We start from the raw sequence: 27,995 nt of genomic DNA, 5'->3' as shown, positions 1-27,995 counted from the left end.
CATCTGCTACTGCTATGCAATTTTAAATGTGTTTTTTTAATATAAGTTGAACTATTTCTTTAATGTTCTCATGTCTAGAATTATACCAAACTTTTTCTCGCCTACATTGATCCCCCCATCAACCTAATAGCGTAGTAGGAAGATGCTTGAAATGTATGTGCTCCCATAGAAAGAATTTGCCTTCAATTCAGCAAGAAGGGACGGGACAAATGCCAGAGCAGCAACAATAAACACTGAGAAAACACATGGGGCAAGCAATCTCAAAGCACGGGCAAATTGGCACGGACATGGACATCATAAAAAGGAGATATAAGCAGCATGATACCCGCAGAGCTCCACATGGACACGAGTCCAGGACAATGACAATAAATATGATACAAGCGACTACACATCTTTTTTACCTGCCAAACATGTTCTACAATATCAGCTTCAGTTCCGAATCTACTGCTTACAGGATATGTCACCATCTTCCTTTTCCTGTATCCATCTTAAATGCAGGGTTTTGGATCCAGAGAGACTTGTGAGAATTCACTTTGGTTGAGCCCATACTGCGACAAAGTATAATAAGATTCAATGCGATGTACGAATCATGTAACAAGAAAGAAATGCAAAGGAAGACGTCAAAATTGAGCACCATTGGAGAAAGCCAGAAAGAGTGGTGTGTATTGTGGCAAAAGGAAGGAACATGTAGGTTTCATAATCTATAAAACACCAGAACATTTTATTTGTGAGAAGTCTAGCAACTGTTCCTGATGAAATATTTAAAATATGCATATGAACCAAAATATTTGTATTCATAGTTGCAAGCACGAGTTATTTTTCCTTGAAAAGAATCAATATTCCGCACTGATCAAGTCATAGGAAGTTAGTCAACTTCAATAAAAACATACATTTTTTCTCTAGTCTATAGGGAAAAAAAACAAAGTGTCTACTTCCATTAAATCAAGCATCTAACGGATAGGTTAGTTATGCTCAAATTGGTGGAGAAAATGATATTGATGTGTCCTTTCCTTTTCTTCAAAAGACTATATATTGGTGATTTAATTATGTATGCCAGTGTGACAATTGGCCATTGACCAAATCATTCATGTTGCCTATCATGGAGATAGAATTCCATATTTTACTTCTCTTCGCCTTCATAACCTTGTAGTAGTTTTTTTTTCTTCACTATCATGGCACCAACATGATTGATACCAGGCATTGGCTTAAAATAACCATTGCTTCCATAGTAAACAATACCCTGATTCATTCCCAAACATACAATGATGGAGTATTCATCTCTTAAAGAATTAGTCTGATTGTTACTCAAATTGCCTTACTGGTTCCATCATATCGAGTGATGGACTTCAGCTAGTTCCAAGCTCTAATCTATTGGTGCAACCCAAACCCCTTATGCAAAGAATTACTGTTTTCATCTACAATTACAATCATTCAGAGTAGGATCCATGAATTATGTTGAAATCAAGATTGCTCTCTTGGAGATAAAACATCTTAGCATCTCAGATATAATGGACCTTCTATAACTATGATATCATTAAAACCCAACCAGTATATTAATATACCAATCCTTAGCACTCATATTCGTATAACTCCCTAATGTGGAATGAGCCTACTCTGTTAATTGTTCAACTCATCATATGGAAACAGTTGTTGATTAGCTGAACCACCTAAGGTCGTACACCCTTTCCATAACTCTAGGGTTCATTCATTCAAGCATCATAAATAAAACAAGGATAGAACAATGAAAGCCATGGCACCAAAGTACCTTCTGTCTCATCCTAGAATTCCAATTGTCATAGTAAGATCTCCTGACGTCAATTGAGGTTGAGGGCCCTACCCCTTTTGGATCCAAAAGTGGTTGCCTAATTACAACAAAATCTTCATCACTGTCGTATGTAACCCTTCTATGAGCAGTCGTGGCACGCAATATCAGTGTTAACAGAAGTGAGAGAGCCTGTTCCACAGAAATAAGGATTGTAAAAAAAATGTGGAAATAACATATACTAGAACACAAGAATGAGCAGTGACAGTTATAATAATTTCACAGAATATGCACTGCAGGGATTACAATTCATATGGAGAAAAAATAATATATTATGCCCAGGTCTGATTTAATTCAAGAAGTGATGAATCTTCTCTAAATGCCTATGGATGTTTTAGCCATTCCATAAATTATGTAGGACCAATAATTAATGATACAATATAAGATAAGCCTTGGCGCAATGATAAGGTCGTTGCCGTGTGACTCAGAGGTCATGGATTCAAGTCTCGGAAACAACCTCTTGTAAAACAAGGTAAGACTGTAATATAGACCCTTCCCCGTGAGCATTGGCGGGGGCTTCGTGCACTGGACTGACCTTTATACAATATAAGATTAGGCGATTATATTGACCAAGTCTCAAGCATGTAGGAAGTACCCGTCACTAATAATTAGAATTACAATATTAAACATCCACCAATTGGATACTTGCCTGAGTAGCAATGACACAAACAGCAACCCATGTGAAAATATCCATGTTATCTTCTATAAACACTCGTAGATGTTTTAGTTCTCCAGTGGAGTCATACGGAAGTTCCTGTCAAATGATAGAATTAGACAACATTGCTAGACATTAACATAAATACATAATACTAACAATCATCTCTAATTCAAATGCTTACCTCTTCCCAGTGCTTATTTAGCATTAGCTGCCCCACTACAGCCACTTCTAGTACAATAAGCATGACGGTTAAGATTGCATGCTGTCATCCATCTAAGCTAAGGAGATAATATGCAACGTAATTTACAAGAATATTATGATATTATTGTGCTCGAATCCTATATCTTCTAGTAAATACACAAAGGCAAGAGTGAGGAAATATGATTATGTTTTCCAACAGCAACAAACCTTGATGAACACTTTGGTACTTGCACTGCTCAGAAAAAAGCCGATGAACCAAGCACTTTAAAATTAAAGATCAATTATTTATGCAGAATATTCACAGCTAACCATTATTTACTTAATATTTAAGCCAAACATCAATCTATTCAAAATTTTATTTTTAGGAATTATCTTACAGTTATCTGATTTATTTCTGATTAACAACATTTTGGTGCTCAGCAATTAGTGCTGTGGTAGTGTCCAGAAGAAAATCTAACAGAACTGTGAAGACTCTCAGTGATACTTAAAACACATTAGTGCTCCTGTGAAACAAAATTGTTGTACTATCTCTAAAACTCCAACAGCATTGAACAAAATTTTATTTTATTGAGGATTTAAGACATTAAAGAAACCCATTGTATGAATCCCTAAAAGGCATAAAAAAAAAGTTAGTCTTTGTTTTGCTCAAGAATAATGATTTGCATGAAGTTCAGGAAGAGAAGGCAAACACTTATGAGGGAAGAGGGGAGCAATTACTCAAGCCAAGCCAACTTGATTATGTTCAAGTTTATTCATTTCTTATCGAGCTTGTTTACTAAAAATGTTATTGAGCTCAACCTGAGCTTGAGCTTTTTAGTAAGCTCAACTAGATAAATTATTGTCCTTATAATGTAGTAAAAAAAAATCTAATAAATGAACCATACATTTTCTCATTTTTAACACTATATACATAAATTTGAAATTACAAAACAATGTAATATTATTCTTTAGATATTTGAATAAAAACATAAACAAATTAAGATTATTATTCAAAATTGTTACGATTTTGTTCATGAATGTTAACAAGCCAGATTCATTAGTATTTAAGCTAGCTTGTTTACTTAATATATTTCCCACTACCAAATGAACAAAATGAACTCTTATCAAGTTGGGTACCAAATTTGTTCATGAACAAGCTATTAATTTACGCCCCTAGAGGGAAGTGCTAGTCACCATCATGGTCCTTGCCTCTATGGTTTTTTGTCATGTCTTCATCGTAATTGCCAACTCACCAACATTGTCATTTCTAGTTGTTTCCTCCCAAGGGTAAGTTCTTGCACATTGCTCCCTTGTTTGTTGATAAAGAAACTACTTTCTATTCAGCTTGCATTTCATCCTAAGATAAGAATGAACTCTCCATGAGATTCATAGATGTGTTACATTAGTAGTAGTTTGCTTGGTTTTAGCATTATTTATAGTTTCCTTGTTGATTGTGAATTCCTTTTCAATCTTATATATCTAAGAAGTATCACACAATGTCACACCAATTGAATCACTTTTTTGAGACTTGGATAGTTGTAACTCCATTTCTTCACCACATTGATTCATATAGCAAGTACCACTTGAACACGACCATTCAACATAATTAGCCATTTGAAATAGCATATCCTCTACAAGCATATCTTCTATTTTTCACCATACTGCACAACCATACGACATAATTAGCCACCTAGTTTCCACCATGTTAAAATGAACAGGTACAATCTACCTACTCCTTCTCTATTACTTCTCATTATTTGTAACCACCTCTGCTTAATCCACATCTCATTCCCCTCATAATATAGTGTTAGTTTGAGTTGATGGCAAATTGTTCAAGTCACTAACCTTTAGCAGATGGAGAACAATTGTGCCTAATAAAATTTCCTTGAGACTCAGAAAGTAAACAGAATTTATGTGATCACATAAATCCAAGCCCTATAGTTGTGCAAGAAAATAATAATCTGACACACTAAAATTTTCATGTGTTATGAAAGTTATGCTTTGAACCGATGAGGAGCAATTAGCCCTAATACAGCATAAATAAAAGTAGATACCTATATCTAGGTATGGCATAAGTGTTAAAAGGAACTAATAGCAGGATAGGCCACCTTAGCTCCAGAATAAGATGGCGCCAGTAAGTGGTTAACATTTCACAAAATTTGAAATTTCTTCCTACTTTGAGTTCATCAAGAATACCATGGAGGCAGAACCATAACGATACTAGCACAACATGTTTCTGACTAGGTTTGGTTCCTCTGTAAAAAAAAAAAAAAACATAAAATTCGAAGTAATCAACAATCAATTAACCAGTGCAATAAGTGAGAGCAAAAATAACAATTTTTTTTTATTAAATCGAATCCGGCAATACAATCTGAAAGTTAGAATTACACACGGATATCATGATCAACTTGAAGGATACGAAACAGAGGCAGCATCCATAAACCGTCTCAGCTGCCAGATACCCAATCAACGAAATCAAACATATCAAAATCCCAACACCCATCGAAACGCACACGAACCTGTACGAAATTATTTTTATAACAAAAATAACCAACAACAATAATAATAATAAACAAACAGAAGAAACGCGCAAACAACAGAGAAAAGCGCGATTGGAGCTCACCAGGGCGCTGGGAGATCTGGGAGATCGAAACTGAGGTAATCATGGCGACGCCAACGATTGAGCACCCACAGGGAATAGATCAATACGGAGGCGCCGACGAAGGTCTGTAAGAAGTGCAAGAACTTGAGGGCGAAGGCAAGGCAGCTCCGGCAAAGGCTGGGACGCATCTCTTCTCCCTCTCTCTCCTTCAGCTCCCTCCTCCTTATCACAGAGCGGATCGAGAGCCCTAAATGCTCGGGCGAGGTCGCGAAGCGGTCGCTTCGGTTTCTTCGAAGATAAGAGAAGACGAAGGAGACGAAAACTCTGCCGATGATTGGAGAGAGAAGAGGCAAGAAGCAGAGCTGCGGAAAAAAACGTTACGGGAGAGACGGCACTCCATCGGTTACCCGTGTTTGAACTGCAAGAAAAGCTGGGACCACAACCAATAATTTATGACCCCCGTTATGGAAGTGAATAAATAATCATAGATATTTTTTAGTAGATTTTTGTAAATAATTTAATTGTTCAAAAATTATGTAGGAGCTTTCCGTAAAGCGGCTCGAAAATTTTGAATTTTCACATATCAAAGAGGCGCCCTTATATTTCATACTATCAAATGGTCAAAAATATTAAAATAAAACACCCTCATTTTTAAAAAAATCATGAATGCTCCTTTTTTTTAAATCATGAATGCCCTTTTTTTTAAAGGCTAAATAACTTTAAACTCCCTTATATTTTCCTTCCAAAAGTAGTTTACCCCCCTATATTTAAAAAATGACACTTATCCCCCCTATATTTTAAAGAAAAAAGATAAAAAATAATAAATGATCAAAATAACTCTTACTTTGCTATTTAAATGTTAAATTATGGCTAAATAACTTTAAGCTCCTTTTATTTTTCATCCAAAAGTAGTTTTTCTCTGTATTTAAAAAATGACACTTAGTCCGTTATGTTTTAAAGAAAAAAAAAATAATAATAAATGATCAAAATAACTCTTTTACTATTCTAAATGTTAAAATTATTCTAACTGAAACATCCTTATTCAAGGTAACCTTAGATTTTTAGATAAACAGAAAAGTAAAAATAAGGATGTTTCAGTTAGAATAATTTTAACATTTAGAATAGTAAAGAAGTTATTTTGGTCATTTACTATTTTTTTTTAAACATAGGAGGCTAAGTGTCATTTTTTCAATACAGGAGGGAAATTATTTTTGGATGGAAAATAAGAGGGGCTTAAAGTTATTTAGCCATAATTTTAACATTTAAATAAAAGTAAAGGTTATTTTGATCATTTATTATTTTTTTTCTTTTTTCTTTAAGACATAGGGGGGCTAAGTGTCATTTTTTAAATATAAGGGGGCAAACTGTTTTTGGATGGAAAACACATGGGGGTTGAAAGTTATTTAGCCTTTTTTAAATACACTCTTTAATATTATTATCATATTAAATTATGAATCCGGGCCTATTATAATAGCTATGAAATTATAAATACTATGACATTTATAACTACTACAATATAAATATTGTTAAATAAAATAAATTTAAATTGTAATAGTTATAGTTTTGTAGTTGTATATTGTAAAATAAAATAAATTTAAATTGTAATAGTTATAATTTTGTAACTGGTATAATATGAATGTTAGATGAATATGTCGATTCTGCACTATAACAGCTACGTTTTGAAATAAGTTAAATATATGTAGTAATAATTATAATTTTATAACTGTCACTATATAAATATTAGATGAACATGTTAAATCTACGTTGTAATAACTATGAAATCATAACTATTACAACGTGAATATTTTTAAACATATTATGTATGTATTGTAGAAACTGTCATAGCTATTACAACGTGAATGTTAGGTGAACTCATTGAATCCACGTTGATTCTGTCTGAAATCGGTGAAAGCTAGTCCACTGGTGATATGGCTTCAAGGTTGACAGGGAGAAGATCTCGAAATAGGGACATCTTCAAACCCATAAAATAGAGAGGGAACGAGTGTTAGTAAGTAGGTCAGGGAGTGTCTTGGCGCAACAATTCTGATGCTCAAGTCAGTGAGGTGGAGGAGATGTATAAGCATATCATATTGCGTACATGTGCTTGTGTACATAGACTAAGTGTACATGTGCTTGTAGGAGCAAGCCGTTTTTATAATATCTATATGATCTTTTTCATTAATTAGGCATCATATCAAAATATCAAATCACTATATATTTATTGTATTGATCAATCTCATCGCTTATATCCTGTATTTATATAGTGATACTATTTCACATGCTTATGATATCCCATGTGCAACTTTTATTGAGGCGTTAGCCCATGAACTACGAAGCCCGTTAGGCTTGCAGGGCCTAACCACCTAAGAGGAGTTTAGCTAATGGAGACGTAGTGGGATAGTGCAAAATATAATGGTGGAGCCCCTGGTCTGATGACGTACTTGTTATCTATAGGGAATCGTGGAGAGTCGAGTCCCTAGAGTTGGAAGGATCCAACCGGAAGATGATAGGAGTTGGTTGATCGACTTATGGACTCGGAGGGAGCATGATCCTTGGGGATTGAGGGAGTCCAACCGATCGAGCGTCTTTGAACTAACTGAGAGTGTTGGTTTGGATGGAACATATCGATTAGGATTAGACTCATCTAATTAGCTGAACATTTTCTAGATTTGACAGACAAGAACCGAATCAAAGGAAACATAACCCTCTGGAGTCGGGAGGGTACAATTGGCAACATGCCTTTGAACTAAGAGGATTCAAGTGCAATGAGTTATCATCTTTGGGGGTCTGTATAATCTAATCGGTTGTCCACAATCGCATTAACTCGACTGGACTTTGACCAACCTAATCACAAAATGATTGACCATTTGATCTTATGTGGAGGCTTCTAATATTTATTATATCACAAACTTCTCCTTTAAATCTAGTCGAAAAAGACTGATATCTAACTGACTAAACAGTAATATGTTCCTGTCCACTAATTGACTGAATTCCCTAGAGCTAATGTCATTCAGATAACCTTATCGTTGTACTACGTTGTCTTGAAGATATGCGAGTGAGGCGTCATAAATATTGACGATATGCGTGATGGTATATCTCAAATTGGTCATGAATGTGGCCTTATAGAAAATTGATGCATACCACCGTCATGTTGAGGCTGTCTTTTCGAGGCGATGCGTTGCGATTCCATCGATTCAGCTTTCAATCGAACGGATGTGGAGTTAGCTGCCCTTTTGCATTCTGGATTGGACGGTTTGCTTGTTTGTTTTTTTTGATCGGACGGTTGTGATTCAAGGGTAGAGAGTTTACTAGGGCGACGAAGAGAGAAATGCGAACGCCTTCAACATCATGCTCCTCCTTCTGTGATATCCACAGCGATACGCCACAATTGAAAATTTAATATTAGATACTTGTTAACCACTTGAAAAGTCTAACTACTGCACCATAAAAACAAGAGCAATTTCAACAAATAAAAGGCCCCTCTTGATTATTGCCCTTATCAAATTACCCCTTCTTCGACTTTCGCCTTTGGCATGCCAAAACCACTAAACTAAGCTACTTTTCCCAACTGCCTAGGAGCAAAAAGAGAGTTTTAGCTTGAATGTTACAAAGTTGAAGATGAAAGGAGATTCCCAATTGGTTTCTCTATTGGCAATTAGAGTTTCTGCCTGGTCCTCCATAGTAGAAGTACTGCCCCCAATCACCATTGTTTCCGTTCTGCACGTCGTAGCAGTTTGACTGCTCCGTGAACGATCCGACCCCCGTCGGGGCGCTTAGATGGTTAGAGCCATCAACTATCTGAATGTTCCTGAAGTAGCTTGCTTTGCTGTATCCTTCTTCAGGGAAATGGCCACTGCCCATCCCAGTAGAAGTGTGCTCCCCGTCTGGGTCTGAGTTCAAAACCTCCCCTCCCCATTCGATCATGGACGCACTGTCGGCGAGGTATGAGAAGAGGACAGAAGGCCAGTAGCCCAACACATGATCCCTCCCAAATTGCATCCACCAGTTCCCTTCCTTGGGATCCTGCTCAGTTTCATACAATCATGTTAATACCACTATTTCAATAGATAATTTTGGTGGGGCATTCCATGTGAACTGGGAATCTACCTTCCAAACCAGTATGCTTATATCATATTGCGAACCGTCGTAGTTGGAGATCGGGGAGATGCTGGCACCCATTGCGATCGCATTGTTTATTTGAATGAATCCAGAGCACAGCAGGTTGTAGCATCCTGTTGCTTGGTATGCGTCGCTCTGGAATTCCATGTTAAAACAAAAACTACTATAAAAAATTGATTACAAGCACCCAATGAATGACCTTGTGAAGTGAAGAATTTCTGATAACTTCATCTTATTTGTATGTGGTACTTCAAAAAAATAAATAGAGAAAGGGCATTGAACTTACAGTCCAATAAGTAAACAGCCTAGTGTTATTGTCCCCATACAGCTCAGGGCTGACCTAAAATCACAACACCAATAGAAATGAAACTGTAAGCCCTTCTCTTATACGAAAGTAGAATGGAAGCATACCTGCCAACCAGCTTCGATGCTATTAAGATCCTGCCCAAAAGAGCCCCCTAATATCCAGAGCTGAGAGAGACTGAACTCATTGGTTTGCTGGATCTTTGGCTGCCAGACGTTAATTGTTGCTTTTGCTCCATAGTATTTGTCTCCCTCTACATATGCAATTGCATGCTACTCGAAGAATCATAACAACAAAGCCATTGAGAAAGGGGAAGAAATTAAAAGGGGTGGTACTTTTGGATCAGGATACCTGGTGTCCATTCTCATTAAGAAGGTCAGGCTCCACAGATAGGGGGTTGGGAAAGCTTTTATGCTTCTTCCTCCCGTATCTTTTAATGGAGCTAGCCCGTAATACATCACCCCTGGTGGTTCTCCTGATAGGGATGGTATCCTCAGGGCATCTCCCATTCTGATGCCACGGCTGAGCCATGGAGGAAGCTTTCTTATCTGATGTTGCCTTGCTATCATCAAACAACCCTTCTGGGTGGAAATTTGGCCTTGTCTATACGAATTCAGCATTAAAGAAATTGGTCAGGTAAAGAAACCATCAAAGGTGATTAAAAAGTAGGGAGTTTGTATGCAATGAAATAAACCTGGATAGTATGGTTCTTGAGGAAAGGATGATCAAAGGCTGGTTGGTGAGACACATGAACACAGTCTATGGTATCTCCATCTGGACTCTGCTTATTTATGTAATTTATCAAAGAATCATCATTAAACAACAGAGAATAGCATATTGAATTTTTGTAAAAAGAAAAGAAAGAATCAGGCACACATAAAGATCTAAAACTTTTTGATGGGCAGATAACTCTAAACTTTTGTCAAAGCAACCACCATGTTGAACAACACTCCCAATCAGCAAAGATAGCAGAAAGCTGCATTCTTGAAGTAGAAAAAACTGGCATATTAATTATTTGCCCTTTTAAACCATGTGTACTTGACCTAAACACATCGTTGAAGCTGGAAAATCCCAAATATCAAACAGCACAAGTTCGATAAACTGAAGTGAAGAACATTGAACAAAATTGAAGAAAATGATGTTTTTTTTTTTTACACATCTCGTCCAGATTGAAGTAACAAAAGAGGAGGAAAAAAAGTGCGGAAAAATCGATGAACAAGAAAACCTAGAAAAGGGCACAGCCAAGCACCTTGATGCTCTTGACGGGGACTTTATTGAGCCGCTTGAGGTGCCGCCTCACCTCCAACCGCTGCGTCTCTCCCGGCCCGCCGACGCGCCCCGCGACAGCGCACGATAAGCAGGCCACCATCGCCAGAGCCAGCGCAGCCACCATCCGGCGGCCTACATTAACGTGCGCCGCCATATGCTCTTCCACTCTCTTCTCCCTCACCCGCAACCTTCTCCTCCTCTTCTCTCGCTCCACTCGCAGCCCTCTCTATCGCACGGATCTCTCGTCCTCTTCCATGGGAGAGTCCAAAACCTCGCTTGGAGTCACCCCCCGCCAAACTTAACCTTTCCACGTGTGCGCACGCTGAGAGAAAGCGAAGCCGACGAGGCCGTGGAGGTAACCACACCCCATCCGGTGACAGGATAGCGAATCACGGGATGGATTCGACGGATCCGATAGACGGCCACGATTGCTCATCGACTCAAAATGTTCAAAAATTTGACCGTCACCTGCGTGAAGATTTGTGCACGCATGGGATCTGACTCCAATTTATGACGTGGCGACAGAGAATCTAACGATGGCACGATTTTATCGTACTATCGACGCTAATTAATTAATTAATTAACAGGAATAACTTGGTCAATGATGGTTTAATCATTCATTTCAATTTTGTGATTAAGAATTTTGCGAAAAAATAGTGGAAGCATTTAAAAAAACAAAAGTTTGGCTACCGTGATTTCTGCCTAAACATACGAGTCAACGCATTGACTGTCGTATAACCAGTCAAACGTTTGGCAGGGGTTGATTATTTACGTAATAGTCAAACCTCACCGAACAAGCTAAGTAATTTAATGATTAAGTGTCAATGGGGTTAACCCGAGCTGAGCTGGCCACAACCTGATCTGATTTAGCCTAGGCTGGGCCCACGGGCCATGACCATGGGATCGGGCCAGGTAAAAGTACGGCCCAAGGCCTAAAAATTCTGAAATTAGGCTCGATGGACCAGACCTATCCGCTCGGCTCGGCGAGGCGTCTAGCGACGACGAAAATAAGCCGGCCTCGCCCATTACTGCGACGACCGCTTCCTCGCTACTCATCGCCCATCTCCGGCTGCCTCCTCGACTCACGCCATTTGCTTGAATTCGTGGGTATACGCGGACGATTGGGTGGGATCGAAGCGGTGATGGCGGCCGGCGAGGAGCAGGGTGGCTGCGGGAGTCGTTGGACGGCGTCTACTAACTGGATCCTCGCCGGAGGATCTCTCCAGAACGCCATCTCGTTCGAAACCTCCGAGGAGGACGCCCCCTCCCCTGAGATTTCGGATCCTCTTCTCCTAGTACGGCCTCCGGCCGTGGCGGAGGAGGACTTTCTCCCTTGCGAAGTCACCAGTGAGTTTGCCGATCTCGTCGTACCGTATCTATAAAATTTTAGCCTTTTTTTGCCCCCTTCAAGGGTTTTCCGAACACCTTTAACCAACCCAAAGGTAGTATTCAGTCATTGGTACTTTGTTTGCACTTTTTCCCTGATCCCTCTACTTGAGTATGCCATGTGTGTGTGCGAGTGTGCAGCAGCAGTTGCCCATTAGATGCTTCGAGGGTTTGGTGATACAAAATCACCAGGATGAATCGAAATATGAATACTACTAAGACATTGATTTTGATCAACAAGCCGATGTGAAAAAAAACACTGTAAAAACAAAAATGCTTCCCGATTTTGTTGACCTTGAGGGTAATACCCTCACAATTTTTGGCTTTACCAAAAGATGCTTAACTGGATGAGGATCTCTTTGACCTTAAAAAATGTGAGATTTCCTCGTTTCTTAACAATGTGAGACTGAAATCCCCTTTAGATTCTTGTTATTCCCACGCGAGGTGGAACTTACTTAGAGCATTTTTTGCATGTTAAGTGTTAGTCTATTCCCGGAGCAATTTAATCTATTTATCTTGATAGGTGTTAAGAGTTTGATTTTTTCTTCATCTTCAATCTTTCATTCATCTTATCAAATTATATGTTTGATGTAAGATGAAAACAGGTATTGGTCTCTTCCAACGTCTTGCCTTTCTCTTATTAATTGTTTGTATTAAGTCTTAGCATCTTCTGCCTCTCTTAAATGATTAGAAATTTTAACCTCCTTACCAAATTGCTCCTTTCGTGGAGAAAATATATGAAAAGATATTGGAACTCTAATCTCACTTATGTCTGCCTTACTTTTATTAGTCTCTTTGCCAATGCAATTTCGAAATATTGGTTACTCTTTGTCTCTATTTCAGTATCCTCATTTTGTGGAGTCATTGTTGGTATTTTACTCAGTCTCTGCAACATTTTCTCCTTATCATAGAGCATATTGGATTTTTGTTAGTTTCTCTCATATTATTAACTATATCAAGAGTAGGTAGTAGGTACCTTAACTAATGGTTTTTTTTGTGTCCTTCACAAATTGTCACTTCTTTACAAACTTCAAAATCCCATGATACCTTCAGTTTGAGGGAACTAAGGAAGAACATTCTTTTTCACATTTGAAGATCAAATCAGTTCAAGTTTTCATTGTCCAGCTGTCAACTCATTTGAAGCTTTATTCAAAGCCCCGAGTAATCAAGGCTCTAAATTTGATAGACTAGTTTCCTGTCATCATCATCATCATCATTGTCTTTTTTTTCTCTTTTAAAAATAGAATTATATAACACACATGTTTGAGGGGAAGTACGAAGAGTTATTAGAATTATCGCATGCATTGTAGATTTTGTTCCACATGGCTATTTAGTGATTGGATGAGACGTTCGGAATCTGTATATGTTTAATAGTGTATTTTATTCTTCAACATCACTTCCTTTGTCCCTATTATTTTGAGGTTGGCTACATGATGGATCTTATCTTAATATTTCTCTCCATGCAGAGATATAACTAGTAAGTTCTCTATTTTTATTATGAAATAATAATTTCCTTCTCCACTTTCCATAAAAGAAGATTGTGTCAGTAGAATATCAAGTTCTTTATTGAGTTTGTGAGGTGATTTGATTGTGCTACCTGTGTAACTATAGACTTGTTCATTTACCTGATATTTCGTTTGTTGCAGTTCTTTTCAGTGGACAGTATGAAATACGTAGGATATATGTGCAAAGTACTGCTCGAGTATATGAAATATACTATGCTGCAGATGAGAGGAGCAATTCTATGGAATATCTATGCACGGTACGCTGTGATGTTGCCGCTAAAGAAATGACACCACCCATTTCTTCCATGGTTTCTGTTGAAAGTGAGAGTGTAAGTCATACAATTTTAGAAAAACAAGATAAGATGTCTGTTGCTTATAGTAACTCTAGCAGTGAAGATGGTTGGGTAGAAGTAGTCACTGATTCTGCCTTGCATGATGTCAAAACAAATTCCATCTCCAGGCAAGTTGATGAGAATTCAGATGCTGGCTTTCAGGTAATTGTTGTATTCTATGACTAGTAAAACTTTGTCCGTATTTTGTTCATTATGTTGCTTCTTTATTTGGTACAACCTTATCCTTGCAGACATATTATGAGGCAACAGCTGATATTTCGGATTTCAATCCTTGTATGGCTGTTACACTTCGTTTTCTTTCACTTCAAACCAAGACTCGTGTACATATATCAGAGATTTATGTATATGCTGATCCTGTTGAAACCTCCAGTCCAGGCACTCCTGTCACCACGGAGGAAAATTTTGGGGGAACTTCACTCCTGACCATGTTTATTCCAACTCTTTTGCAATTATCAAAATCAGCAACGAGCAGACAAAATCACTTCTCTGATGCTTTTGGGGTTCATAGGAACCAGGATGGAAGGCAGGATGTAGCTGAGGTTGCAAGCTCAGGAATCACATTGCCACTAGAAACAAATTCTAGCAAGGCTGATCTTTTACTTGGGGTTCATGAAAGCAGTCAGTTCAAACCAGAATTTTTTTCATCTGCATCGAACATGGAGGTAACTGATAAAGAGTCGGATTCATCCTTTGGAAATAAAAAAATGGATCTAGTTCATGAGAAGAGTGATTTAAAACCAGAAATAACAGAAGATATAGCATCCTCAAGTAAGATTCTGCCTGAAACCAAGAAAATACATGAAAATATGCACTTTTCAGATAGCAAGATACAAATTAATCCTGATCAAATTTCCATATCTGCTAAAGAGAGAGTTATAGTTGGTAATCGTATTGAAATGGTTCTTGATGAGCTTGTTTCAAGGGTCACGAGAATAGAAGAAGTTTGTTCAAGATTTGAGGAACATTTGGTAAAACCACTTAGTTCTATCGAGGGAAGACTTCACAAACTGGAGACTATGCTTGCAAAATTCACTCAAGGAAAGCAGTTTCATCGACCAGGTGGTTCTTCACGGATATTTTTGCCAGAATATTTTTCTGATGGATCTGACCTTGAAAACGAGGACACTAATGAATCTTCATGCACATCAAGGGATGGTATTATTTGTCATGATTCATCATTAGCAGCCGATGTCTTACAGAATCCATCACCCATAGTTGATGTCAGAGAAATTGCAACTGAATCTAAGATTTCCCCAGGTTTTGAAATCAAGGCTCCTGAATTTGCCATTGAAGACGATGAGTGCTTACAATGTGATTCTAGCTTAGCAACTGATGTGAATTTTGGCGAAGCTAAGAAGCTTTCGCCTATAGACAATGATGATGATGAGTGCGGTAAAGATGATGTAGTTAATGAGCTTGGTAGAGATGATGCTAGTTTACCTTGTAACGTGAGCTCTGGTGAAGTTAAGAAGTTTTTATCAATAGATCATGCATTGGCTTCTTCTTTGGAAGCATTTATGTGCTCAGAACTCAAACCTACAGTGCGAGAACATCATAATCTTTCTGCCAGTGATAAGAGCACTTCCAGTTCCAGTTCTCCTGCTAGAGATTTGCCAATTGCAGCTGGCAATTCCGACAGGAGCTTAAATGAATTGGAAGATGAAATCACTGCTCCTGACTCATTGTCCTTTCCAGCTGCTTCTAAGATGATTGTCAACGATTCAGGCAAGGATAGTGACCATAGTACATTCAGCATATTAGAGGTGTCTGATGCTTTCCATGACTTATTTATTCCTTGCGACACTTTGATGTCTTCTTCACCTTTCTTGGATGATGGTCTAGAACTCATGGCACCTGACTGGGGGAATTTTGTTGCTAGCAAGGAGTATCAGGAATCTTTGCTTAATGCTCGGGATGATGTCCGAGCAAATCACGATGGCCCAAGCTCGAGCCAATTTGATGCCAATAGTGTGCAAGCTGTTAATGGAACAACACACTTAGCTGCCAATAGCACTGCCAGCGAAGTCAGTATCATTTTCAATACTAAAGATTCCAACCAAGCTCAAGAGACACCAGAGTTACCTTCATCTTTTGATCCTGTTATGGAAATGAACTTCATTACAGAAAAAGACTGGACTAGTGGAATTCCACTGGAAATCTTACTGGGTGTGGCATTGGATAGTAAGGCTGAAGATTCTACTGTTGCAGATACTACTGAGGAAGGCATAGTAGCCGATCAACTTCTGGACGGCATCGAGAACTTATCGTTTCCGGCCGACAGTTCTTACTCATACAATGACGGCATTGCAGAATCAAATCCTGATGTAGATCTTGATGACTTCGGCAAGAAAAACTTCTCTAGTTTAATATAGACCAACAAAAATAAATTGTACAGCAAGTAACTGGAACTGGTTATAGAATTTCTATAGCATAGCATGTAGTTATTGGCATCTCGCCATATTTCGTTTGCTGTTTATTATGCTTTTGTATCGATTTTTTTTTTCTTTTTTTTATTCAATGAATTGATCTCCTAAAATATTTTCAAAGAGAATGATTTCCTAAAAATATACATCGAACATGGGAGAATGAAACGTATATTATTTTTAATTTTTTTATAATTATAATATTTATATATTTGTTATAATAAATGATTGATTTGATTTGAGATGATTGTTGATTGATAAATTATTGTATTGTTTTTTATATCATTACAATTATCTTATAAATAGGGGGTTTTGGTAAAAATAAAAGATAAGATAATTTTCTATTTAATTCTCTTTCTTTATTATTAAATTATAACACGTTATTAGTATGAATATTTTTTTTTTATAATATGAATTTATAAACATTTTTATTCTTAGTCTTTTTTTTGTGAAAGCTTTCAAAATAGCACAAATTTTTTAGTTTTATGTTTATATTAATACTTTTGAAATAGTATAATATTTAGATTTAATATTAATGCGTAGTCTAAATTTTAAATGTATACTGATGCTTAAAAAAGTAACTTTTAATTCTATATTGAAGTTCTTGAAAAAGTACAATTTTTAATACTACGTTGATGTTCTGAAGTAGCACACCATGAATTTATATTGATATATTGATACATCTAAAATTTAAAATATAAAAATATAAGATTTATAAATATCCTTAAGAATATTGATCAATGATATAAATTTTATTAATGTTCTTGAAAAATATTAATTTACTCGACACATATCAATATTCTTGAAAATTTTTAATTAAAGATATAAGATTTATCAATATTCCTAAAGAATTTTGAAAAATATATTAGATTTGATAATATTATGACATGCTTATTTAGTATTTGTTTCCTTTTAATTTTTGTTACTATAATATTTTATGTGGACACAATTATTTAATTACATATTTAGTATTTGTTTCCTTTTAATTTTTGTTGCTATAATATTTTTATATGGACATAAATATTTAATTACATATTTAGTATTTGTTTCCTTTTAATTTTTGTTGCTATATATTTTTGTGTGGACAAAAATATTTAATTGTATCATAACTATGACAATATAATATATTTTGATCCTATTATGATACACTTGTTTAATATTTATTTCCTTTTAATTTTTATTGCTATAATATTTTTGTGTGGAAGAAATACATTGTGTTCCATAAATAATATTATTTTAATTATTTTCTTAGTTTACTCTTATATAGTGATTGATATGATAAATATTACAAAGCTTGGATTTGAAGCACTTATCTAACTGGGAAAAATTATTTGTCATGAATTTTAAATACCAAAATACACCTTGTCGCTAAGAGCTTAGAAGATACATAAAAGAATGAAACAGCAAATCCATTGTGCAAAAGCACTTTTTTTTTTTGTCTCCATCTTGATGATGAATTGAAAGTTGAGTATCTCATTATAAAAGAACTACGAGAACATTGAAAAAATTTGAAAGAAATATTTGATCATTAGAGAATTATAGTTTTCCCAAAAGTTGACCATCTCTGCTTGCAAGATTTTAAACCTGTAAGTGATTATAACTCAACATTATTCAGGATTATCTCTAAACTCACACTTTGTGGAAAAAAAAATTACTAATCAAGATTTATTAGAAAAAAATTTTCTCCACTTTTCACGCATTGAATGTGCTCTGCATCATCAGTATGGTGAGCGTGGATTTAAAAAATATTTTAAGCTTATGTCATATATACTAGTTGCTGAACAAAATAATTAGTTACTTATGAAAAATCATCGATTGCGTCCAACTGGCTCTACATCGTTTCCTAAAGCAAAGGAAATATCATTCTTCGAAGTTAATGCTAACTCATCTCAAAATTATAAGATTGAGATAAGTCATGAGTGTGGCCGTGGTCATGGCCAAAGAGAAAATTATTAGCAACAAAATGGTAAAAGATTTAAAACAAACAACCAGCAATGGAAATCTAACAATAAAAAAGGAAAAAGGAAAAGCTCAAAAGAATATGAATAAAAGTGTTTTAAATGTGGGATGGAGAGGGATTGGTCTTGTATTTGTTGTACAATAGACATTTTATGGATCTATATCCAAATTTGATAAAATAATAAGGAAAAATATAGACCAATTTTGCTAATGGTTATGATCGAGTTGACGTAACTCATCTGAATGTCTTTGATTTCTTTGCCTAGCCAAATTATAATATTGATCATTTTTTTGTGGCGACGCGCGACAATATGAAATAGTTGTAATTCTATTTTAATGTCTTTTCCTTTCCAACTTTATTTTTGATTTAAGTTGTAAATAAAATCTCTAAAAGTATGGAATGATTGTCTTTCAATCGAGTTACAAGGTAATTTTTATTTTGAAATTTTATTTTCTTTTAAGTTGTCAATGAGAGTTACTATATTAGTTCTTCATTTAATAAAGTGTTTTATTTATAAATCTTACAAAATGTTATATTGGAATTATAAACTTATACATTTATTTTTTTAAGATTAATGATGAAATATCAAGATGAATGTCTAGCAGATAGTGGTACAACACAGACCATCCTTCAAAGCAAAATGTATTTTTTGGAAGTTAACACTAGCTAAAAATAATGTTATAATAATATCGGACGCATTAAAAATTATTGAAGGTCATGGAAAAATAAATATCATTTTATGAAATGATACAGTCCTATATATTGAAAATGCACTTTATGCTAGCAAATCTAGTAAAAATTTGCTTAGCTTTAAAGACGTCCATCGAAATGTATATCATATTAAAGCATTAAATGAAAATAATATTTAATACCTTTATATTATACCTATTATATCTAGCAAGAAGCAGATAAAAGAAAGATTGTGTCTGCTCCCTTTTGAGATGTATTGTATAACAATGAAAGTAGTTGAGACAAACATAATAACAAACTATAAGTTTGTTGACAAACATGGTTTCATATTATGGCACGACCGTTGGGCATCTTGAGGCAACAATGATGCGAAGAATAATAAATAATTCATGTAGACTAGAAGATTATTTTACATAACAATTTTTTAGCTGTGACTTGTTCACAAGGCGAGCTAATTATAAAATCCTCCCTCACAAAGGTTGATGTTGAAACTCCAACCTTCTTGGAGAGGATTTATGAGGATATTTATGGACCTATACACCAACCACATGGACCATTTCAATATTTCATGGTATTGGTTGATGCTTCAACTAAATGATCACATTTTAGCTAGTTTACTTTCATCTCAAAATATAGCCTTCACTAAATTACTTGGGAAAATTATTAAACTACGAGCTCAATTCCTTGATTACACAATCAAGGACAATTTGCCTTGATAATACTACTGAATTTGAGTCACAAGTATTTGATGATTATTATTTATCAATCGAAATTTTAGGTGAGCATTCAGTTGCCCATATTCATATACAAAATGGACTAGCAGAATTATTTATTAAACAGTTGCAATTAATTGCTAGACCACTACTCATGTCATAATACACACTGCATCATTGATTCGTGTAAGACTAACTAATTATCACCAATTCTCACATTTACAACTTACCTTTGGTCTTGATGTTTCTCATCTTCAAGTATTTAGTTGTGCAGTACAAGTCTCTATCCCACCTACACAAGAAACTAAAATGGTTTCACAACGTAAATTTGAGATTTGAGTGGGATATGATTCATCATCCATTATTGGATATTTGGAGCTTTTTACAGGCGACTTATTTATTGCAAGATTTACAAATTGCCAATTTGATGAAATGAATTTTCCAACAAGGGGAGGAAAGTTGTATCCTAAAGAACAACAAAAAATTTATTGGAATGAAAAAATGTTAACTTATTTTTGATCTCCACAACAATCAATGTGAACAAAAAATAGAAAGAATCATTCACTTGCAAAGAATTGCAAATCAATTGCCTAATGTTTTTGTTAATACAAAAATGTGACATAATCATACATACAAGTAGCGAATACTCCAATAAAAATCGATCTCTATAGGACCATCAATTACTTTACTTGCAAATGTATCTAGAATACGCCAGAAGCATAGTTGACTAATTGGCTCAAAAGACAATGTGCCTCGAAAAAGAAAGGTACAAGAAAAGAAAGAATCAAAAGCTCTAGGAGAAGCAATTCCATATGATCAATAAGAGAAATCAATAAACCAGATGTGGATAATGTTGTTTATGAAGAATTACAATTACATGAAAACAATGAGATTTCAATAAATTATTTGATGTCTCATAAAATATAAGATCGAAACAATATAACTATTGATGATATTTTCACTTTCAATATAACCCTTAACATTGTATAAGGTGATGAAGATGTCGAACTATAATCTGTCAAAGATTGTAAAGAAAGAAATGACTACCAAAATGGAAGGTAATTATACATATTGAACTAGAATCTCTAAAGATACGTAAAGTCTTTGGGTATGTAGTTCAAACACCTATAGATGTAATCCCAATAAGATATAAATGAGTGTTTATATGAAAAAAGAATGAAAAATGTGAAATTATGAGATACAAAGCCAGACTTATAGCTTAAGGTTTCTCATAGAGACTTGAAATTGATTATGAGGAAGCATATTCACCTGTGATGGATGTCATTACTTTCTGATTCTTGATTAGTCTGGTTGTATCAAAAAAATTAGACATGCGAGGAGGCATTGCTATATAAATTGGACATATAAAAGATGTGATCTTGTCCGAAAGCCGGGGAGATGAATGCTGGGGACGTGGTGCTCTTGCTGACCTCCGGTGGACTTCGCTCCCGCCTGCAACACAAGCAGCGTCAGTGCCGAGCCAGGGAAGGGATCCCCAGCGATGACCCTCCAACGCTCAAGTCAGTCTCCGATGAAGCAAGAAGAAGCAAAGAAAACTGTAGCGCAACAGTAGAAATCACGAGAAAAACATACCTCCATCGATGCCTGGAACCCCCTTTATATAGGGCTCTTGTAACGTGTGTGCATGCTTCTTAAAGCGGGCACGCTATTCCAAGCTTTCCCTGAAGAGATATGCCAGTAAAGTATCCCTGACACAGTACCTTAACGGGCCGAGCATATCTCTGAAGTGACAGTGGAAGCTTCCGTCGTACGGTCCTCTGTCTGACCATGTCACCTGTCAGCGACACTAGCTCCCAAAAGGATGTCGAGGGATATCCCATTGTGTCTGTTGCTTGGCCGAGCGTAATGATCGCTCGGCCAGAATTCTGATATCCCTATGTTATCTGCTGCAACACCGAGCGGGACAATCGCTCGGTTGAAAGTCCACTGTCACGCCGAGCGGGAGAGCTGCTCGGCTGAAAGTTCTCTGTCCGTGTCGCCCACTTTCAGGCCGAGCGGGATAGCCGCTCGGCTCAACTTCTACACGCCCCTTGAGTGTCGATCTGATTACTCCCCGCGTCCAAGATGATGTGTCGATGCTTAACCTCCCGATCAACGTGTAACTCGCCCGATCAGCCACCCTGTCGCCCATCCATTGACCATCTTGACTTTGACCTCCACGCGGCGGTAGGGTGGTGTTGGTTGCTACTCGGAATATCGTACAGGTTCCCTTGTACAAAAATTTTGTACAAGTCCTGAACATTTTCTAACAACCTATTGTGTTCTTTAGAAATTAAATTTGGAATCACAAACAGAACTTAACATTATTGATTCCAAATTCAATTTATCTGTTCTTAGAAATTTAAACTTGGATTGCAAACGATGTTTAACATTATTAATCCAAATCCACCTAAGTTATAAATTTGATTAAATATTTATTTCAGAGATCGACTTCCAGGTTAAACATGGCGAGGCACTAAGCCTTCTTGGTTATGGGAGCATCCACCACTTCCTAGATAAAGTCTTTCAACGAAATTCAATATTTAATCTCCTTATAGTAACCCTAGGTTTAACCAATAAGAACAATCAAATCACAAGATCAAAAAACAAAAGAAACACAAATTTGAATCATAAATCCGAAACCTAGAAACATTAGCCTCTTGTGTTTTGTATTTCAAGATCTAAACAAAAGAATAAACTAGTTATAATGCGGAAACTAATAACTAGTTATACCTTTTGTAGCTTATAGACCTCACGATCTTCTATCGTATTCCTCTTCTTATCTCGGACGTCGTGTGTGCGACGATCTACCGAGACGAGAATCCACCCAAGCTTCCTTCTTCTCCAAGCAAGTTTCGGCCACCAACAATCTTCAAGTGATGAAGAACTTTCGGCCACCAACCAAGCTCCAAGGGATGCTAAGAAACAAAGCCTCCTATCTCTCCTTCTTCCTCTAACAAGATCTGGCCACCACCAAGCTCCTTGAGATGAAGATACCGTCGACCACACAAGGAAGAAGAATAGGAGAGGAAGAGGAAGAGAGGGCCGACCACCACTAAGGAAGAGAGGAATAATAGAAGATATATTGTTATGAGGTGAGGCACCTCTACCCTCTCTTTTATATTCCTTGGTCTTGGCAAATAAGGAAAGTTTTAATTAAAACTTCCTTAATTTCTTTGCCAATGAAAGAAAAATTTAATTAAAATTTCCTTTTCTTGTTTCTATTGGTCGGCCACCTCAAATCCTCCAAATAAGAAAAGTTTTAAACACAAAATTAAAACTTCCTAATTTGTTTCTAGAAATTTTTAAAATAAAAATTTCTCTTTAAAAATTCCCTTCATGGTTGGTTATAAAAGAAAACTTTTATAAATTAAAATCTCTCTATTAAAACATGTGGATGATTACAAAAAGAAAAGTTTTCTCCAAAATTTAAATATTCCTTTTAACTACAAATAAGGAAAGATATCAAATCTTTCTCTTAATCTTTTGTAGAAAGCTATAAAAGGAAAGATTTAAATTTTAAAACTCTCTTTTAAAACCATGAGTATGGTTACAAAAAAAGAAAAGTTTTATCAAAAATTAAAATCTTTCTTTTAACTACAAATAAGGAAAGATATCAAACCTTTCTCTTGATCTTTTGTAGAAACTATAAAAGGAAAGATTTAATTTTAAAACTCTCTTTTAAATCATGGCTTCCACATGGAAAGATTTTAAAATAAATTCCCTTTATTTTTTATATGACCGGCCACCTAAGCTTGGGCTCCAAGCTAGGGCCGACCACACCTCAACCCATCCAAGCTTTATCTTGGCCGACCCTTGCTTGGGCTCCAAGCTTGGCTTGGCCGACCACCTTGGGATGAGTAAGAAGGTGGGTTTATGTGGGTATAAGACTTTATAAATAAGAGGCTACGACAGGGACCGAGAGGAGGAATTGGTTTTGGTCTCCCGATGAACTTGAGCTTCCTGTGTTCGCCCCGAACACCCAACTCGAGTTCATCAATAATATCTCATTCCACTAAAGAGTTATTATTGAACTACCGCACCAATCCCATATTACTATATGGGCTCCTTCTTATCATGGGTGTGTTAGTCTCCCTGTGTTTAAGATATAGAATGCCCACTAATTAAATGAGTTACTAACAACTCACTTAATTAATATCTTACTCCAAGAGTAGTACCACTCAACTTCATCGTCATGTCGGACTAAGTTCACCTGCAGGGTTTACATGACAATCCTTATAAGCTCCTCTTGGGGACATCATCAACCTAGATTCCTAGGACACAGTTTCCTTCTATAATTAACAACACACACTATAAATAATATTATTTCCCAACTTATTGGGTCTATTGATTTATCGAACTAAATCACACCCTTTGATAAATTAAAGAAATAAATACTAAATATATGCGCTTGTTATTATATCAGGATTAAGAGCACACACTTTCATAATAACAAAGGTCTTATTCTTTTATGCAGTCAGTATAAAAAGAAACTACCTTAAATGGTCCTGCTCAATACACTCAAAGTGTACTAGTGTAATTTTCTAGTCAAGATAAACTAATATCAAATTACACTACGACTATTCCAATGGTTTGTTCCTATCCATCTTAGTCGTGAGCTATTATTTATAATTTATAAGGAACTGATAACAGATCTTCTGTGTGTGACACCACATACCATGTTATCTACAATATAAATTAATTGAACAACTACACTTGGCATATAAATGTAGACATTTGACCAATGTGATTCTTTATTTCAAAATAAATGTTACAAAAAGCTACACTTTTAGTATATACTCTAACAGGTGGGGTCATGCCTAATCACCGCATCACAAGCTTTCCCTCCAAGTCTAGTTAAGGAGGCTGTGGTCCGACTGACTGGACCATTGTGTGAGCAGATTCCCTCTCAATCGGCATTCGTCGTTGTATGAGCTTCAAATGGGATATGGCATTTCTTGCCGATCAGCCTGCTGAAGTTTGCTGAACGAGCATAAGTGCGCTCCTTCTATCTGATCGGCTTGACGAAGGTTTGCACTTGTTAAAAAAATTTCGTGGAATGCCTCGGGCGATCGTGGGTTGTGCTGACGTCATCATGATTTCTTGGGAATCATGCAAATCCCTTTTCATTGAGGTAAAACAGGTTCCCATGCCTCCGTTAACTGCTAACCGGTGGTAGCATGCCACATGCCACACCCATCGCCGCCGCACGCCTGACATGACCGACATTGATTGCGACGCTTGGCGGTTTGAATTCAGCGGTGAGATCTCGTCCTAGGTTTCAGTGACCTAGATCGGACGGCTCCGGTCGGACGAGCCCGGGGTATATAAACCCATTGCGTCGCTGACTTCTCTACGCTTTCATTGATTTGAGTGCCTCTGGCAACTTGTTGATCCCGTGCGCTTTGCTCTCCGGCGATCCTCCGCCCCCCTTTTCTGACGACCCCTCTTTTTTATAGTAAGCTATCTCCTTATCACATTCGTTTTTGAGCAGTTGACTCATTTTTCGATTCCAGTGAAACCCCCAGCGACTTTTTTCCCTTGATTGTGTTTCTATCTCTCGGCTACCCCCCTTTTCCTTTATTTTCTAGATGGCAAGCTCTTCGCAACCGTCGGCTCCCATCCCGGGACTCTGGTATACCACCATGGAGTCTAGGTTTGACGAGGGCGACGCTGAAGGCCTTAGAAATGCCTTTGAAATTCCATCCAACCATGAGATCATTCTGCCTTCCTCGTCCGATCAGCCAAATGCTCCCCCGACCGACACCATCTATCTGTTCAGGGATTACTTTACCATCGGTATGGATTCCCTATCCATCCTTTCATTATCGCAGTTTGTAAATACTTCCGCATCTCTCTTACTCAACTCATGCCGAACTCCTTCCGTCTTTTGTGTGACGTCGTTATCTTGTTTCAGCTGCACGACATCCCTCTTATCCCTCGGGTCTTCCATTATTTTTATTACCCGAAGCTGTCGAGCTGGGGACTTTCCTCTTCCAGTCTAAGGTCGGTTTAGTATTTTTTATGATAAAATATCAACTTCCAATAAACATTGGAGGGAGTACTTCTTTTTCATGCGTCTTCCCGAGCGACCGAAATTCTCGACCCGCTGGCAGCTCGAAGTGGCACCTCAACCCCCACTGAAAAGCTACAAGAGCCGATCGAACTATCTGAATGCTGCAGCGATGTTGGTCGGTTAGAAGTACGACATCCACAAGTTACTGCTTGAGGGTGTCCTCTACATCTTTGGTCTCAGTCTGATCCATACACGGCTCCCGACCAACCTAGGTATGCAACTACTTTACCCTTTCCCTTTGATGCTAACTGATTTTTCTTTTTCTCCTGTAGCCAAAGTCATGATGCGAGCGCGGATGGCCGATAAGGTGAAGCTTACAGACACCGCAATTGAGGCGAAGACTACCGAAGAGTTGACGAGCCAAGGTCTGCAACCGGTCGACTCCCACGAAGATCCGCTCGGCCTGAGCGAGGAGGTGCCCGTGGAGGTGGGCGAAGGCGAGGCCAGTCATGCGCCGAGCGGAGGAGCCACCCCGAGCTCACAACGCTCGGCAGAGCGGTGCCCCATTATTCCCGTCGAGGAACCATCGGGCTCAGCCTCCTCTAACGTGCCACTAACCAGGCGCAAGAGGCGCTGAGCGGAGCCATCTTCACGTTCTGCTACCTCGGGCGTGTAGCCGGTCGAGAGGGTCGGAACTTCGACTCCAGCTCTGCTCCCAAAAACTATGGAGGCTTCATCGTCTGATCGAATGCCCTCCCTGGCCGAGCTACTGCAGGGGGCCATCGTCGCATCGCCCATGGCCTTTATGCCGCCACCACCTAAACCCCTGAAGGTTAACTGGTCTGTCATCCTACTGGCCTACAGTCGGGAGGCATCAGCTCACTCGGCCCCGAGCGGCCGATGGTTTGTCACGACGATCCTCCATCTACTAACGGAGGACTACAGCGAGTCGAGCGCCCAGTCCTGGACCCCCGAGCACCAAATCATCATCCGGGGGCCGCTCGTCGAAGTCTGGGAGGATACACGGGCCCGTGCGATGATACTACCTCCAAGCGTCCTGGCCAACAGTCATACCCAAATGGCCACCGGAGTATGTTTTTTAATGTAAATTCATGGCTTACCTCCGTTTGGCTCTAACCTTTTCCCGTTTACCCACAATACAGGGTGGAGAGTATGATCATGTGCCACAAGCTCGCATTCTTGGAGGATGAGTTCAAGAAGCTCAAAGTTTTGAGTGGCGCCTCCTCCTCCCAAGGGTCGTCAACCTTTGAGATCGAGAAGCTAAAGGTCGACCTGGAGAAGAGTAATAAACTTCTGGAAGCCAAGCGGAGAAAATCCGCAAATTAGGAGGTGATACTGGCTCGGCTCAACAAACAGGTCACCACCTTCGACAAGGCCATCGACGACCTTGAATTGAAGAACAAGGAGGCCCGGAGCCTTGCTCAGAAGCTTAAGGAGACCGAAGATTTTTTGGTGGCTGAGCGGAACAGCCGCTCGGCTGAAAAAAAGTCCCTCCGAGATCAAATTGTCTCCAAGGATGCTGCGCTAGCCGCCACCAAGGATGAGCTGGAGGGATCCTGTGCGGCGTTACAGATTTACTAGGATGCCGAAGGGAGTAGGTTTGAAGTCATAAAGCAAGCCTGATTTACTAGGATGCCGAAGGGAGTAGGTTTGAAGTCATGAAGCAAGCCTACCTCTGTTCAAATGCATTCTGCGACAAATTCACCGATCAGGCCCTTCGACTATTTGACTTGGCGATCGAAGGGACAATCGGCCAGCTTTGCGAGGGGGGGGGGGGCCAACTACAGACCACTGTGACCAGCAAGGTCATAAGCCGGGACAAACTTACAGTCGCGTTGCCCGATGACGTACTAGATTACCTAGAGTGAGGTCGAGTGCTCAACCTTTGTAACCTCTGACTTTTGAAGCTTTAATGAATGCCTGTAACCTCCAACTTTTGAAATATTAATGCATGTCAGGCCCTTGGGGTGAGCC

General features: G+C 37.8%; 3 protein-coding genes across 3 annotated transcripts; 1 reads left to right on the top strand and 2 right to left on the bottom strand.

The window, feature by feature from the left end:
• Nucleotides 1-290: 290 nt before the first annotated feature.
• LOC121992080 (tetraspanin-18-like) lies at nucleotides 291-5,693 on the bottom strand. The gene is made up of 6 exons (XM_042546219.1): nucleotides 5,284-5,693; nucleotides 5,080-5,179; nucleotides 2,662-2,742; nucleotides 2,472-2,576; nucleotides 1,766-1,954; nucleotides 291-548 (listed from the first exon to the last, which is right to left on the bottom strand). The coding sequence occupies exons 1-6, from the start codon at nucleotides 5,448-5,450 to the stop codon at nucleotides 489-491; spliced, it is 702 nt and encodes a 233-aa protein (XP_042402153.1). The 5' UTR covers nucleotides 5,451-5,693; the 3' UTR covers nucleotides 291-488.
• A 2,957-nt stretch (nucleotides 5,694-8,650) lies between these two features.
• Nucleotides 8,651-11,228, bottom strand: LOC121992077. The gene is made up of 7 exons (XM_042546211.1): nucleotides 10,935-11,228; nucleotides 10,380-10,466; nucleotides 10,037-10,288; nucleotides 9,793-9,957; nucleotides 9,668-9,721; nucleotides 9,370-9,516; nucleotides 8,651-9,285 (listed from the first exon to the last, which is right to left on the bottom strand). The coding sequence occupies exons 1-7, from the start codon at nucleotides 11,106-11,108 to the stop codon at nucleotides 8,908-8,910; spliced, it is 1,257 nt and encodes a 418-aa protein (XP_042402145.1). The 5' UTR covers nucleotides 11,109-11,228; the 3' UTR covers nucleotides 8,651-8,907.
• A 699-nt stretch (nucleotides 11,229-11,927) lies between these two features.
• On the top strand, nucleotides 11,928-16,668 carry LOC121992076. Its single transcript, XM_042546210.1, has 3 exons — nucleotides 11,928-12,301; nucleotides 13,987-14,339; nucleotides 14,429-16,668. Exons 1-3 carry the CDS (start codon nucleotides 12,097-12,099, stop codon nucleotides 16,568-16,570), a joined length of 2,700 nt encoding a protein of 899 aa, XP_042402144.1. The 5' UTR covers nucleotides 11,928-12,096; the 3' UTR covers nucleotides 16,571-16,668.
• The last annotated feature ends 11,327 nt before the right edge of the window (nucleotides 16,669-27,995 follow it).

This window comes from Zingiber officinale, chromosome 6B (assembly GCF_018446385.1).
Source record: "Zingiber officinale cultivar Zhangliang chromosome 6B, Zo_v1.1, whole genome shotgun sequence".
NCBI classification, from domain to species: domain Eukaryota; kingdom Viridiplantae; phylum Streptophyta; class Magnoliopsida; order Zingiberales; family Zingiberaceae; genus Zingiber; species Zingiber officinale.
Note: the sequence above shows the minus strand (reverse complement) of the source record. Positions and strands in the feature narration are given on the sequence as shown.

Coding starts and splice junctions, on each gene's coding strand:
- LOC121992077 (XM_042546211.1), bottom strand. CDS start 11,108: ATGGCGGCGCACGTTAATGTAGGCCGCCGGATGGTGGCTGCGCTGGCT. Junction 10,289..10,379: donor TCAAGAACCATACTATCCAG/GTTTATTTCATT, acceptor GAATTCGTATAG/ACAAGGCCAAATTTCCACCC. Junction 9,958..10,036: donor TTAATGAGAATGGACACCAG/GTATCCTGATCC, acceptor TTCTTCGAGTAG/CATGCAATTGCATATGTAGA.
- LOC121992080 (XM_042546219.1), bottom strand. CDS start 5,450: ATGCGTCCCAGCCTTTGCCGGAGCTGCCTTGCCTTCGCCCTCAAGTTC. Junction 2,577..2,661: donor TAAATAAGCACTGGGAAGAG/GTAAGCATTTGA, acceptor ATCATTTGACAG/GAACTTCCGTATGACTCCAC. Junction 549..1,765: donor ATTCTAGGATGAGACAGAAG/GTACTTTGGTGC, acceptor ACTTTGTCGCAG/TATGGGCTCAACCAAAGTGA.
- LOC121992076 (XM_042546210.1), top strand. CDS start 12,097: ATGGCGGCCGGCGAGGAGCAGGGTGGCTGCGGGAGTCGTTGGACGGCG. Junction 12,302..13,986: donor TCTCCCTTGCGAAGTCACCA/GTGAGTTTGCCG, acceptor CGTTTGTTGCAG/TTCTTTTCAGTGGACAGTAT. Junction 14,340..14,428: donor ATTCAGATGCTGGCTTTCAG/GTAATTGTTGTA, acceptor TTATCCTTGCAG/ACATATTATGAGGCAACAGC.